The sequence below is a fragment of the Carcharhinus amblyrhynchos genome, chromosome 1 (assembly GCF_965287045.1).
Source record: "Carcharhinus amblyrhynchos chromosome 1, sCarAmb.v2.hapA, whole genome shotgun sequence".
In the NCBI taxonomy this organism is placed as follows: Eukaryota; Metazoa; Chordata; class Chondrichthyes; order Carcharhiniformes; family Carcharhinidae; genus Carcharhinus; species Carcharhinus amblyrhynchos.
In genome coordinates, this window is record NC_137324.1 from 32,702,682 (window position 1) to 32,717,315 (window position 14,634).

General features: G+C 43.2%; 1 protein-coding gene across 1 annotated transcript in view; it reads right to left on the bottom strand.

The window, feature by feature from the left end:
* Nucleotides 1-3,011: 3,011 nt before the first annotated feature.
* The window catches only part of cfap53 (cilia and flagella associated protein 53), a 46,864-nt gene continuing 35,241 nt past the window's right edge, over nucleotides 3,012-14,634 (bottom strand). Inside the window, exons 7-8 of the mRNA XM_080197530.1 lie at nucleotides 13,194-13,296; nucleotides 3,012-3,407 (exon numbers count right to left, since the gene is read on the bottom strand). Of these exons, the coding sequence (XP_080053656.1) occupies nucleotides 3,167-3,407; nucleotides 13,194-13,296 (344 nt within the window). The 3' untranslated portion in view covers nucleotides 3,012-3,166. The remainder of the gene's footprint in view (nucleotides 3,408-13,193; nucleotides 13,297-14,634) is intronic.

Below are 14,634 nucleotides of genomic sequence, written 5' to 3' on the forward strand. Positions count from 1 at the left end.
GCTCCTGCTGTACCCAAGTCTGCAAGAAATTACAAAAGGTTGTAAATGTAGCCCAATCCATCACATGAACCAACCTCCTATTTATTGACTCTGTCTACACTTCCTGCTGCCTCAGCAAAGCAGCCAGCATAATTAAGGACACCACACACCCCAGACATTCTCTCTTCCACTTCTTCCGTTGGGGAAGAGATACAAAAGTCTGAGGTCACGTGCCAACCGATTCAAGAACAGCTTCTTCCCTGCTGCCATCAAACTTTTAAATGGACCTATCTTGCATTAAGTTGATCTTTCTCTATTCCCTAGCCATAATTGTAACACCACATTCTGCATTCTCTCGTTTCCTTCTCTGTGTACGGTATGCTTTATCTGTATAGTGCGCAAGAAACAATACTTTTCACTGTCTACTAATACATGTGACAATAATAAATCAAATCAATTAAATCCAAAGGAATTTGATGTCGTGAGTAACTGTGGAATATCTAAGCGAAACAAAAATCTTTTTTTCTGCACTTGTCACGTGTACATGGATCGTATTCAATAGCAGTTCTTTCAGTAGGAAGATCCTATCTATTAATAATGCTGTAAATTCTTCCTGGAACTGAAGGAGATTATTTTACACTATAAATTTTTGAGGTATTATAACTCACCAGCCTGTTATGCAACACAAATTTGATCTCATCATCAGGCATCTACCTGGAGAATAATGGAATTGCAGGGGTGATTCAATGTCAATGATCTGATAGACGGACTCAGAGACTGCCATGAAAGCAAAAGGATGAAGCTCAGTTACTGCAGTTATTTGATTCTGCAAGATCACCTAATTGACTTGATATCACTCTCAGCAGAGAAGGCTGAGGGGGACATGATTGAGATGTACAAAATTATGTGAGACATAGATAGTGTAGATAGAAAGGAACTTTTCCCGTAACTCAAGAGGTCAATAAAAAGGGGCCCTGAACTTAAGGTATGAGCAGGAAATTTACAGGGGATTTGAGGGAAACTCCCAGAGGGAGGCAGTGTTGTAGCAATATTGTCACTGAAGTAGTAATCCAGAGATCCAATGTAATGCTCTAGGGATCCGTGTTTGAGCCACCGCAAATGGTGAAATTTGAATTCAATAAAAATATGGAATTAAAATGTCTAATGATCATCATGCAACCATCGTCGATTGTCGTCAACACCCATCTGGTTCACTAATGTCCTGTCCACTGTGCTGGATAATACTCTTCCCATCCTAGTCATGGCATTGTTGATGATCAAAGAGGGTTGAGTATGCTTGTACAAAGAATACAGCAGACTATTAGGAAGGAAAATGACATGTTGGCCTTTACTGCAAGGAGATTGGAGTATGAGAATAAAGAAGTCTTGCTACAGGTTTTGCTGAGATCACATCTGGAATATTGTGTGCAGTTTTGGCCTCCACATTTAAGAAAATATATAATTGTTTTGGAGGTGGTCCAGCAAAGCTTCATGAATTGGTCTCTGGAATGAGGAGGTTGTCTTATGATGAGGCTAAGTAAATTAGGCTTATATTCCCTGCAGTTTAGAAGAGTGAGAGCAATCCATTGAAACCTATAAAATTCTGAAGTGGGTTGATAGATGCGAGAGTTTGGTTCCATTAGTTGGGGAGTCTAAAACTTAACGCAACAATCTCAGGATAAGGGGGCAATGATTTAGGACTGAGCTGAGAGTAAATTACTTTACTCAAAGGGTTGTAAATCTTTGACATTCTCTGCTCCAGAGGGTTGTGAATGCTCCATCACTGAATACATTTAGTGATAGGATAGACCAATTATTGGTGTCTAGTGGAATAAAGGGATATGGCAAGTGAGTGGGATAATGGAGGTGAAAGCCAAGATCAGCCATGATTGTATTGAATGGTGAAGCAAGCTTAACCACTACATGGTTTACTTCTATGTCTTGTGTTCATCAAACCTCCTCTCAATCTTCTCTTTATGGAGAACAATCCCAGCTTTGCCAATCTACCCAGGTAACTAAAGTTTCTTATTCATCAAAAGCATTGCTGTAAATTTTGTCTGAAATTGTTATGATGGCCACAAAGGCCACAAGAGCATCATGAATATACCTCCCCATGAGCTTTGTGGAGTACAAGCTACTTTATTGAGTGAGCGGGTGATTTTATATCTGTTGCTTCACCTGGGCTGTTGTTCTAGGTCTTGACGTGAAGACTACTTGACCTTCAGCTGCAGGCACGATCCTTTGCTTTCGTGTACAATAAAGGGTGTTGGTGACAGGAAATTGGCATTTGGTTGAATTCCTACAGTACCTATTCCTAGAAATTGTTCACATTGCAATCAGTGCACTGGTGCAGGAGGAAGATGGAAATTGAGTCCAGTGAACTGCTCTTTCCATAATGTTGTTGATTTGCAACACTATCAGTCACAGAAAATGTTATTTGTAACTTTGATTGGAGCTGCCTTAGAAACTCCTGGAGAAATTCAAATATGGAGAAAGTTGATCTGAGACAGAGCTGACCTTTGGGAAAAATGACAAGTGAGAGATGGAGCAATCGTAAGTTGACAATGGTTTTCAAAGGAATGGGACAATGTGTTGTGTGAGCAAACCATTTATCATTTCAGCCAGCCCTGAAGGGAAGCTGATTCCATGACCTTTGATATTTGGGGGCAGCATGTGGCAAGGAAGCAAAAGGACCTGAGGACAGAGGCCTCTGTGCCTCTGTGGTGACCCCGCAGGATAGGAGAGATAGGAATATTCAGCCTTTATTGGAACATAATAACAAAGTATAGTCAGCATCACGAGAGTGAGCCATGGGAACAGAAGATTGAAGAGGTTAAAGTGATTACTTGTATCAAACCAGATTGAGAGGTTGAGGAGGGAAAATGAGAGATAAAATACATTAGCTATTGTTTCCGAGGATAACATTGATTACTTTGAACAAGGTGTCATCATGCTGTGCCCTATCTTTTAGTATGTGAGGAGTCAGACAAACACAAAAAAACTTTCTAATTTAACATTTTATTGCCTGTAATTATTATACTAGTTGTTAGTATCATGCAGTAACATACAATAAATTTAAAGTTTCATCCTAAAGTACTATTTAGACTGAATTAAAATGCTACTGCAATTGTCATTACAAATCAAAACAAAAACTACAGCGTATGTTCATGCGGTAGCAATATTAATTCTAACATACTTCATTCAACTTAGGGTTGATGCAATTTTCCCTCCTCCAGGGATGAATTTTGTCACTGCTTGTATAAGGTTGAGAAAGGGAGTCCTGAAGTTTTTTCTGGTAAGCTGCCTCTTCTGCCTTTCCTGCCTCCAGCTCTCGCTGTTCTTCTGCCTTCTTTATTTCAGCCTGTTGTTTCTGATACCTCATCTGAGCCAGGAGGTCCTGCTGATATAACTTGTTTGCTTCCTTCGCCCTGTGATCAAGAAAAGGAGCCATATACATTGTCATTGTCTCTCCCAGTGCCTACAGACCACATGAGGCAAGCAGAGCACATAATCATGTCTTTCCCCATTGCTAGCATTTCCTGGACAGCTTGCTAGTCTGTTGATACTCAATCTTTGGCCACATTATGAATATATGTTCCCTGGCCATCAAGTCCCGGGTGGAAATCAAACATGGAACCTGATGCTACCCACTGTATCACTAAATCTTTCAGATACACAACCAATATAGAATCTTTCATTAATTGTTTCTCTCTATTGTGAGAATATGAACTTATTGTTCTATTAGAAATAGTTGGTGAAACTGGTTCTACAACCAATTTGAGAGGCAAATCTGTGGTACATCTAGAGATGGGTTCAGGCTGAATGTGTGTCCTGAATGACTAAGGTGTGGCCAGAAAAAAATGTTTTTTATGATTTAAGTTGGTAAGGAGTACTTAAATGTTACTTCTGGGAGAGAAGTAGTACTTAGGCCTTACTGAAAAAAGAGAAAGTAACATATGGAAGCAAACTATAGTAGCAAGGTTGTATGAAGAGAAAGTTAATCTGGGTTATTAGAGGCAGAGAAAGGAAAATTTGGAATGGGGAAAAAGGAAATGCCAGAGATAGTTCAACAAATATTTTGTATTGGTCATCACAATTATCTGTAAGTAGCACCTATACTCAGTCTCAATAGACCTGAAGTGGAGAAGAGAAATAAAATTCACACAGCTCCTTCTGCTGTCACTATGCAGTGCCCTAACAAGTGGTAAGAACAAGAACCACAAAATCAGGCCGCTGCAAGTAGCATGCTGGCATAATCAGTATGATTAGGCCAATATGCAAAGAATTTCACCACCATGGAACTAGACTTTTACATGCACTCCCAGTTTTAGCAGAAAAAGGATGGGTCAAAACCATGTGGAAAAGTAAGAGCCAAAGTCAGCTGGAGGTTGCTACCATCAGTCTTCATGTACTCCCACATCAACTGCATGGTGGCACAGTAGTAAACACTATTGCCTCACAGCACCAGGGACCCGGGTCCGGTTCCGACCTCAGGTAACTGTGTGGAGTTTATACATTTTCCCCATGTCTGCGTAGATTTCTTCTGGGTGCTCCAGTTTCCCCCACACTCCAAATATGTGCACGTGAGGTGGATTGGTCATGCTAAATTGCCCCTTAGTGTCCCAAGCTGTGTAGGCTGGATGGATTAGCCATGGTAAGTGTATGAGGTTACAGAGATAGGGCAGGGGAGAGAGCATGGGTAAGATACTCTGTCAGAGAATCAGTACACGCTCCAAATGACCTCTTCTGCACGGTAGGGATTCTATGATTCTATGAACCTTCTGGGAAAATAAACTAAGAAAATCCTGGTGGCTACAGTAGGGTTGTACCCAGAAATGTCCAGGTGCATGTTTACTTCCACTACCCCAGCTCCCCACCAACTCCTGCTGGAGCTGGCAGGATCAGTGAGTAGGCAGTTAATTTGCATGGGGTCAGTAGGTACCCTTCAGTACCAGGCAGCCAGAAAATTCAGTGTGGCTTGCCTCAAGGAGGATGCCGATGAGCAATCCAAGTAGCACCTTGAAAAACCAGCTATGCAAAGGTGCTGATCTAAAAATATTTTAATAATAACACTTAATTTTGATACCTCCTCAGTGTAGCCCCTCTGGATACTGGTATGCTTAATGAGATAAAGCATACTAGGGAAGTTGTATCTTCCTAACCCCCGCTCTCTCTGCTAGGGTGATCTTCTAAGGTTTTTTTTTCAAAAGGTTGGTGCAAATTCTGTCCTCTTACAATGCCAACAGACAACAACCAGAATTAACAGAGGGACCTTGTGTAAGCTGTTGAGTTCTCCCACAGTCCTGCTGGAACAATGGCTGGAACTCCTAAGCATATTTGGGGGGCATATCTTGAAAATTCAAACTGGGCAAAATGTTATGTTCATCTACCGGCAGGTTTGGGGGGATGTGGGGGGAGGGGGTGCAAAATTTCTTGGGTGGCTTTCCAATGGATTCCTGCCCACCCTGACCTCGGTACAATTTTATGCTTGATAAATGAGGCTCGCCTGCCTTTGCCCAATTGAGGCTTTTAAGAGGCCAATTTTTGACCAATTGTGGGCTGTTTTCTGTCCACTCAGGCTCAATTTTCAGATGGAAGGAGTTTAGTGACAAGCAAAGATTTGGAAATGAACCCTGTTCAGATCTTGGATGGGGAGGAGGGGGGTGGTGGTATGCCTCCATCGGCAGCCTCCGTTTAACATTGGGTGTCTCCCCCCATAAATAGTCTGACCCCTGACTCCTTGCCCCCTCAGCCCACTCGGCTAACACCCCAATGCCCCTCTTTCCACCTCCGAAGCCTTACTTTTCTCCCTCTTGAGACAATCAAAACTTGCCTGTTTTGGACTCCTGGGCGTGGGCTCTGGGGTCCGATTGCAGTGCTAGCCCTGTCCACTGCCAATTCTGGCACTGCAGGGACGAGAGAGCTGCCTGTTGTACAGGTTGGCTGGCAGCTCTCTGCAAGGGGTACTTTCTCCCAGGTAAAAGGCAGAAGTTCTGCCTGAAGCCAATTAACACACATTGAAGGGTTAAATAGCTGGCAGGCAGCCAATGTGGTTGGGGATGTTCTTTGCCAACTCTTCGGATGACAGGAAGAGAATCCTTACCATCTGAAAAATCCTGGCCATTGCTTAAAAGGAGTCTTTTTGTCAACTAGGTGGGCGAGATTTCTCCTTACTAATAGTCGACTTGCACCATCTGCTGACCATTCTGATGCATTACATTATTTTGTCTTTTTATAGTAAAAGATTTTTTTTATTTCCCCAAGCCTAATGGTGTATTCGGCAGACAACGTTAAGTCTGTTTCCATGGCTAGTTTTTTCCTGGAACAGGTCACTAGTCTGTCATCAGAGCATAAAGCTTGAGGGGTGCCACTCCACATCAAACATGGCTGATCAGGAGACTCTCCTGCTCTTATCACCTGCCACTGGCAGAAGGATTTGCAGATTGATAGTTAACCTGCTTGGTGACATTATGAACACGTCTTCCTAGGACGTCAAATCCTGGTATTGGACTCGAACACAGAGCTTCTAGCTCAGAGTCAGGGATTCTACTGACTCCACCACAAAGATTACCACATTGATTTAAAAAAGTCCTTGTACCTTTCATTCCTAGCTAGCAGTCTATCTAATAGAACACAGAACATAGAAAAACTACAGCACAAACAGGCCCTTCGGCCCACAAGTTGTGCTGATCATATCCCTACCTACTCAGCTTATCTGTAATGCTCAATCCTATTAAGTTCCATGTACTCATCCAGAAGTCGCTTAAAAGACCCTTTCGAATTTGCCTCCACCACCACCAACGGCAGCCAATTCCACTCACCCACCACACTCTGAGTGAAAAACTTGCCCCTGACATCTCCTCTGTACCTGCTCCCCAGCACCTTAAATCTGTGTCATCTCAGAGCAACCATTTCAGCCCTGGGAAAAAGCCTCTGAGAATCCACTCGATCACTACCTCTCAACATCTTATAATCCTCTATTAGGTCATCTCTCATCCTTCGTCTCTCCAAGGAGAAAAGACTGAGCTCCCTCAACCTATCCTCATAAGGCATGCCACCCAATCCAGGCAACATCCTTGTAAATCTCCTCTGCACCCTTTCAATAGCTTCCACATCCCTCCTGTAGTGAGGCAGCCAGAACTGAGCATAGTACTCCAAGTGGGGTCTGACCGGGGTCTTATAAAGCTGCAGCACTATCTCCCGACTCCTAAACTCAATCCCTCGATTGATGAAGGCTAGTACACCATACGCCTTCTTAACCACATCCTCTACCTGCGAGGCTGATTTAAGAGTCCTATGGACCCGACCCCAAGGTCCTTCTGATCCTCTACACTGCTAAGGGTCTTACCCTTGATATTATACTCCTTCATCTCATCTGACCTGCCAAAATGGACCACTACACATTTATCTAGGTTGAAGTCCATTTGCCTCTTCTCCGCCCAGTCTTGCATCCTATCTATGTCACGCTGCAATTTCTGACATCCCTCCAAACTATCCACAACACCACCAACCTTTGTGTCGTCGGCAAACTTACCAACCCATCCCTCCACTTCCTCATCCAGGTCATTTATAAAAATTACAAACAGCAAGGGTCCCACAACAGATCCCTGGGGCACTCCACTGGTGACCGACCTCCATGCAAAAAAAGACCCATCTACCACCACTCTGTCTTCTGTGGGCAAGCCAGTTCTCGATCCACAAGGCAACAGCCCCTTGGATCCCATGCCCTCTCACTTTCTCAGAAGTCTTGCATGGGGGACCTTTTCAAACGCCTTGCTGAAGTCCATATAAACCACATCTACTGCTCTTCCTTCGTTAATGTGTTATGTCACATTTTCAAAGAACTCAACCAGGCTCGTAAGGCACGATCTGCCTTTGACAAAGCCGTGCTGATTACTTCTGAGCATACTAAATTTCAATCTGTCCCTCAGCATCTTCTCCATCAGCTTACCAACCACTGAGGTTAGACTCACCGGTTGGTAATTTCCTGGGCTATCCCTATTCCCTTTCTTGGACATAGGAGCCACATCCGCAATCCTCCAAACCTCCGGAACCTGTCCCATCTCCATCAACGATGCAAAGATCATCGCCAGAGGCTCTGCAATTTCTTCCCTAGCCTCCCACAGTAACCTGGAGTACATCCCATCCGGTCCTGGCGACTTATGTATCTTGATGCTATTCAAAATTTCCAACATATCCTCTTTCTTAATGTCCACATACTCAATCTTTTAGTCTGCCGCAAGCCTGCAGTACAACCACCCAGGTCTCTTTCCACCGTGAATACCGAGGTAAAGTATTCATTAAGCACCTCTGCTATTTCTACCAGTTCTGTACAAACTTTCCCACCTTCACATTTTATAGGTCCTATTCCTTCACATCTCGTCCTTTTACTCCACATATTTGTAGAACGCCTTAATCTTACCTGCCAAGGCCTTCTCATGACCCCTCTGGCTCTCCTAATTTCCTTCTAAAGTTCCTTCCTACAAGCCATATACTCCTCTAGATCCCTAACATCGCTTAGCTCTCTGAACCTTTTGTACATTTTACTTTTCTTTTTGACTAGGTTCATTACAACTTTCGTGCACCACGGTTCCTGTAACCTACCAAAACCCCCCTGTCTCATCGGAACGTTGTCGTGCAGAACTCCAGACAAACATTATTTGAAAATCTGCCACACTTTGGTACTTTTTCCCGAGAATACCTCCTTCCAATTTACTCGTCGAATTTCCTGCCTGATGGCTTCATATTTCCCCTTACTCCAGATAAACACTTTCCTAGCTTGCCTGATCCTATCTCTTTCCAATGCTAGCGTAAAGGAGATAGAGTTATGATCACTATCCCCAAGATGCTCTCCCACTTAGAGATCCGACACCTGTCCAGGTTCATTAGCCAGCACCAGATCGAGTACAGCCTCTCCTCTTGTAGGCTTATCCACATACTGTGTCAGGAAACCCTCCTGAACACACCTAACAAACTCTTCCACATCCAAACCCCTTACTCTAGGGATATTCCAATCGATGTTTGGGAAATAAAAGTCTCCCATCACAACAACTCTGTTATTACTACATCTCTCCAGGATCTGTTTCCCTTTCTGCTCCTCAACATCCTTGTTACTATTGGGCAGCCTATAGAAAACATCCAGCAAAGTTATCCACCCCTTCCTGTTCTGAACTTCCACCCATAGAGTCTCCGTAGACAATCCCTCCACGGCGTCCACCTTCTCTACAGCTGTGACGCTAGCAACAGTGCCATTCCCCCCTCCTCTTTTGCCTGCCTCCCTGTCCTTTTTGAAACATCTGAAACCTGGCACCTGAAGTATCCAGTCCTGTCCCTGAGACATCCAAATCTCTGTAATGGCCACCACATCACATTTCCAAGCAGTGATCAACGCTCTAAGCTCATCCACTTTATTCACCACACTCCTGGCGTTAAAATAGACACATCTCAAACCTTTGGTCTGAGCGCTCCCCTTCTCCATCACCTGTCTATCCTCCCTCTCACCCTGTCTACAATCCTTCTCTATTTGTGAGCTAACCTCCTCGCTCCCAGTCACCTCATCTTGATTCCCTCCCCTCAACCTTTCTAGTTTAAATAATCCTTATTTTTTCACCAAAGCTCTGATTCATGCCTACACTTACTTGTTTCAAACTCACCAATATAGCTACCAGCGCATCCAATCCCAAGACACTGAGTCATCAAAGTCACATATGACATTTGTGATATCTTCTGACTATCCCCTATTATTCTCCTTAATCTCTTCAACATCATATAATCGTAGAATTATACAGTGCAAAAGAGGCCCTTCAGCCCATTGAGTCTGCATAGACACATTAGAAACACCTGAACTTCTACCTAATCCCATATGTGTGCGCTTGGCCCATAGATTTGAATGTTATGATGTGCCAAGTGCTTATCCAGATACTTTTTAAAAGGATGTGAGGCAATCCATCTCTACCACCTTCATAGGCAGTGCATTCCAGATCGTCACCAACCTCTGGGTAAAGAAAGCTTTTCTTCACATCTCCCCTAAACCTCCTGCCCCTCACCTTGAACATGTGTCCACTTGTGACCGACCCTTTAACAAAAGGAAATAGCTGCTCCTTATCCACTCTGTCCATGTCTCTCATAATGTACATCTTGGTCAGGTCGCCCACTCAGTCTTCTGCTCCAACAAAACCAACCCAAACCTATCCAACCTCTCTTCGTTATTTAAATGTTCCATCCCAGGCAGCATCCTGGGGAATCTCCTCTGCACCCCTGCCAGTGCAATCACATCTTTTCGATAATGTGGCTACCAGAACTGCACACAGTACTCTAGCTGTGGCCTCACCAAAGTTCTATACAACTCCAACATGACTTCTACGCTTTTGTAATCTATGCCTTGATTGATAAAGTCAAGTGCCCCATATGTCTTTTTCACTGCTGTACTAACACGCCCTTCCACTTTCAGAGACTGTGGACAAACACCCAAAGTCCCTTTGTTCTGCATGACCTCCCTCTAATGAAGCCATGCTGACTATCCCTGATCAAGCTTTGCTTCTCCAAGTGGAAATAAATGCTCTCCTTCAGATGTTTCTCTAATGGTTTTCCTGCAACTGACGTGAGATTTACTGATCTGTAGTTCCCTGGTTTATCTCTACAGGCTTTCTTAACTAGGGGAACCACATTAGCTGTTCTCAGTCATCTGGCATCTCCCCTATGGCCAGGGAGGAGTTGACAATTTGGGTCAGTGCCCCTGCAATCGCCTCCCTTATCTTCCACAGCAGCCTACGGTACAATTAATCTTGATCTGGAGATTTATTCACTTTTGAGGCTGCCAACACCTCCAAAACCATGTCCTTCTCACGACATTTCTGTTCATCATTCCATCTCCACAACCTTATATCTGCTCCTTCCACTGATATCTGTTATAAAAATACAATTTTTTAATGATGCCCCATATAAGAAGTTATTCATTGGGAAAGCAGATAAGGGCATGGAGCTCAATGCAGCTAATTTATCAATGTTTCTAATTTCCAATAATTAGGTAGGTTGGCTGTCCTTTAGTATAAAGGCTGGCTAGTTAAGTGCTTCATGGGCACTTAATTCTGATGGGCCTTCCCTAATGGAGGCAATGCCAGTTCTCCAGCTTATGGGTGAGAGAGACATCATCATCAACAGCAAATTCTGCCAAATGAGGCAGGTTTGGAGGGGAAGAGAGCTGCGTCACAGAACAAATATCCATAGATTCTTTACTGAGCATCATATGACACCAAATGCTGTGGCAGACAAATTTGAATAGGATATGGAATAGATAGGTTCTGAGGAAGTTTTTAATGATGGGAAAAGTGCAAACCAAGGAGATTTTGAGAAGGGGAGTACAATTCTGGGGCAGGTTGACTGCCAGTTGGCAGGTGGTAGAAGGCCACAATCAGTGATGCTCCAGGTTGAAACATAAGGGCAGGTTGGGATTGTAGTCTGATCACCTGATTAGGGCAATGAGAAGAAGCTGTGAAGGCTTACTTGAGGAGGCAATGGCAGCATTCCTGCTACTCCTGATGCACAGGATTGCTAGAAAAAGTACTTACTTGTTTGATCTTGCTGCTCTCCTGTCTTCATTTCACTTCATATATGACACACCTATGACAAAAGATGGAAGTGCAGAGAATGTGTCCTGGGGGAAAAGCTTAGAGAATACCGCAGAGATTGGCTGAAGCAAGTTCATTTGAAGAAGAGAAATAAAGCCTTTGAGGTTGATAAATTTTGGAAGTGGGAGCAGTTGAAGGTTGGCAAGGACAAAGGGAGTGGGAACGTAGATACTTACAGAGAATAGGATCAGAGCAACAGCGTTCTGGATGAACATACAACATAGAACATTACAGCACAGTACAGGCCTTTCAGCCCTCAATGTTGTGCCGAGCTATGTCCAATCCCAAGATCAAGCTACCCCCTCCCTATAATTCTGGAGTGCTCCATATGCCTATCCAATAACCACTTGAAAGTTCCTAAAGTGTCCAACTCCACTATCACAGCAGGCAGTCTATTCCACACCCCAACCACTCTCTGAGTGAAGAATCTACCTCGGACAACCCTCCTATATCTCCCACCATGAACTTTATAGTTATGCCCCTAGAAACAGCTACATCCACCTGAGGAAATAGTCCCTGCACCTCCACTCTATCAATCCCCCTCATCATCTTATAAACTTCTATTAAGTCGCCTCTCATCTTCCTCTGCTCCAAAAAGAAAAGCTGCCTCAACCTTTCCTCATAAGACCTACCCTCCAAACCAGGCAGCATCCTGGTAAATCTACTCTGCACTCTCTCCAATGCTTCCACAACCTTCTTACAGTGAGGTGACCAGATCTGAACACAATATTCCAAATGTGGTCTCACCAACGTTCGGTACAGTTGCAGCATAACCCCACGGCTCTTAAACTCAAAGTCCCTGTTAATAAACGCTAACACACTGTAAACCTTCTTCATGGCTCTATCCACTTAAGTGGCAACCTTCAGAGATCTCTGGATACGAACCCCAAGATCTCTCTGTTCCTCCACATTCCTTAGAACCTTGCCGTTGTCTCTGTAATCTGCATTCAAGTTTGTCCTACCAAAATGAATCACCTCACGCTTATCATGGTTAAACTCCATCTGCCACTTTTCGGCCCAGCTCTGCATCCTATCAGTGTCTCTTTGCAGCCTGCAAGAGCCCTCCACCTCATCCACTACTCCACCAATCTTGAGTTAGAGTTTAGGTAGAATTCTGGAGGTCTGTAAGCACATCTTAGAATAAGCCAAACAAGCTGAGGGAGTTTCAGTGTTGAGTTGGGTGAGTTTAAATGGAGTATGTTATGGGAGCGGATTAAGTAGACATGGTAATGAAACAGATATAAGGTTTGAAGCATAGTTAGGGTATAAGAACATAAGAACATAAGAAATACCTGAGTGAAGTTTGTGCCATCCAATTAACTTTAATTAGGAAAAAGATATTTTCTGCATTATTGTTGGTTTCAAAAGTCAGAAGGCATGTATTTTAAAGTTAAATTGATATTAATATGGAGCCTTTGTGGACTTCAGATGTTTCTGAGCCCACGGCCCATCAACAAGCATCACTATATAATGTGCGATTATATAATGCATTTCGCACTTGGGTCTTATGGTCTTGCAACTTTAACAAACAGATAATTTTTACATTCTCTTGGTAATCCACACCATATATACCCCACAACCACATACTTGGCCAATTTTTCTTCTTCCACTTTTTCCTGTTCTTCAACAGATTGAATCAGTTTTGCTCGCTCCTTTGCCACCTGTTCTGGGTTCTTTGTATTCTTCTCCACTGAAAAGAGAAAGCAAACTGTACATCATCCATCACCTTATAATTACATTCAAGAGGCAGTAATGGGTTAGCTGAGTGGGGCAGGAAGAAGATTAGGGAGATGAGATTAACATCCATCAAGCACATTGTCAAGAAGATTAAGTGAGAGAGGTGGATAGACAATTGCTGTTTGTAACATGACAGCAACAGGTGTTTCAATGGGGCACTTCAAATACTGAGAGCAATAGAATCACCAAATTGAACCAGCACAGAAAGAGGCCATTCAACCTGTCATATGTATACTGGCTCTCTGAATGAGCAATTAACCTCATACCCACATCTTCTCCTTGTAACCCTGCACATTCCTCCTTTTCAGATAATACTCCAATTCCCTCTTGGAGCAACACATTCCAATTCTTTACTACTGACTGCATGAAAATGTTTCTCTTCATGTCTCCATTTCTTCCTTTGCTAATTACCTTAAGTCTGTGCCTTCTTGCTCTCAATCCTTTCACCACTGGGAGCTGTTTTCTCATGCCTGCTCTGTCCACTTTCCTCAAGATTTTGAATATCTATATGAAAACTCTTCTCATGTTCTCTTTTGCAAGGAAAACAATTCCAACTTCTCCAAAACCTCTTCAGTATCTAAAGTTCCTCATCCCTTCAGGCCATTCTCATGAATCTTTTTAGCAGCCTTCCTAATGTCTTTCCTAAGATATGCCCCCCAGGACAACATAATATTCTAGTTGAGGGCTGAAGAAGTTTTGAGTCCAGGATGAAAACAGGACTGGATTTATTTCTAGATCAAAAGCTACAAAGTTGTTATTGCTTTAATTAGAATGTTGCAGGAGTCCAGTGATGGCCATGTCCTTCACTGTACAAAGAGCCCATTCTCAAAAATGTCACATAATGATCTAATGACCTAGATGTCAATCCTCACAAAGGAGAAGGACACACTGATCAGAGGGGTATGAAAACCCTCTCGAGCAAGTCATCATTACTAGGGGTAAGTGTTAGGTGTATTAAAAAGAATTAAGGTAGATAAATCCCCAGGTCCAGATGGCATCAATTCCAGATTACTGAGGGAGACAAGAGAGGAAATTGCTGGCCACTAACAGAAATCTTTGTTTCCTCGTTGGCTACAGGTGAGGTCCCAGAGGATTGGAGGAAAGCCAATGTTGTCCCATTATTTAAGAAGGGTAGCAAGGAAAAAAAAACTTTTACTCGCCAGTACTTAGGGAGGTGAGATGAAGGAAACAGTTACTAAGCCTCCTTCTGTGCAGTGGAAAGAATCCCGCCACCAGTGATCTTGATGTCAGTGATAGTGAAATTGTTGGAGAAGATTCTTAGGGATAGGAT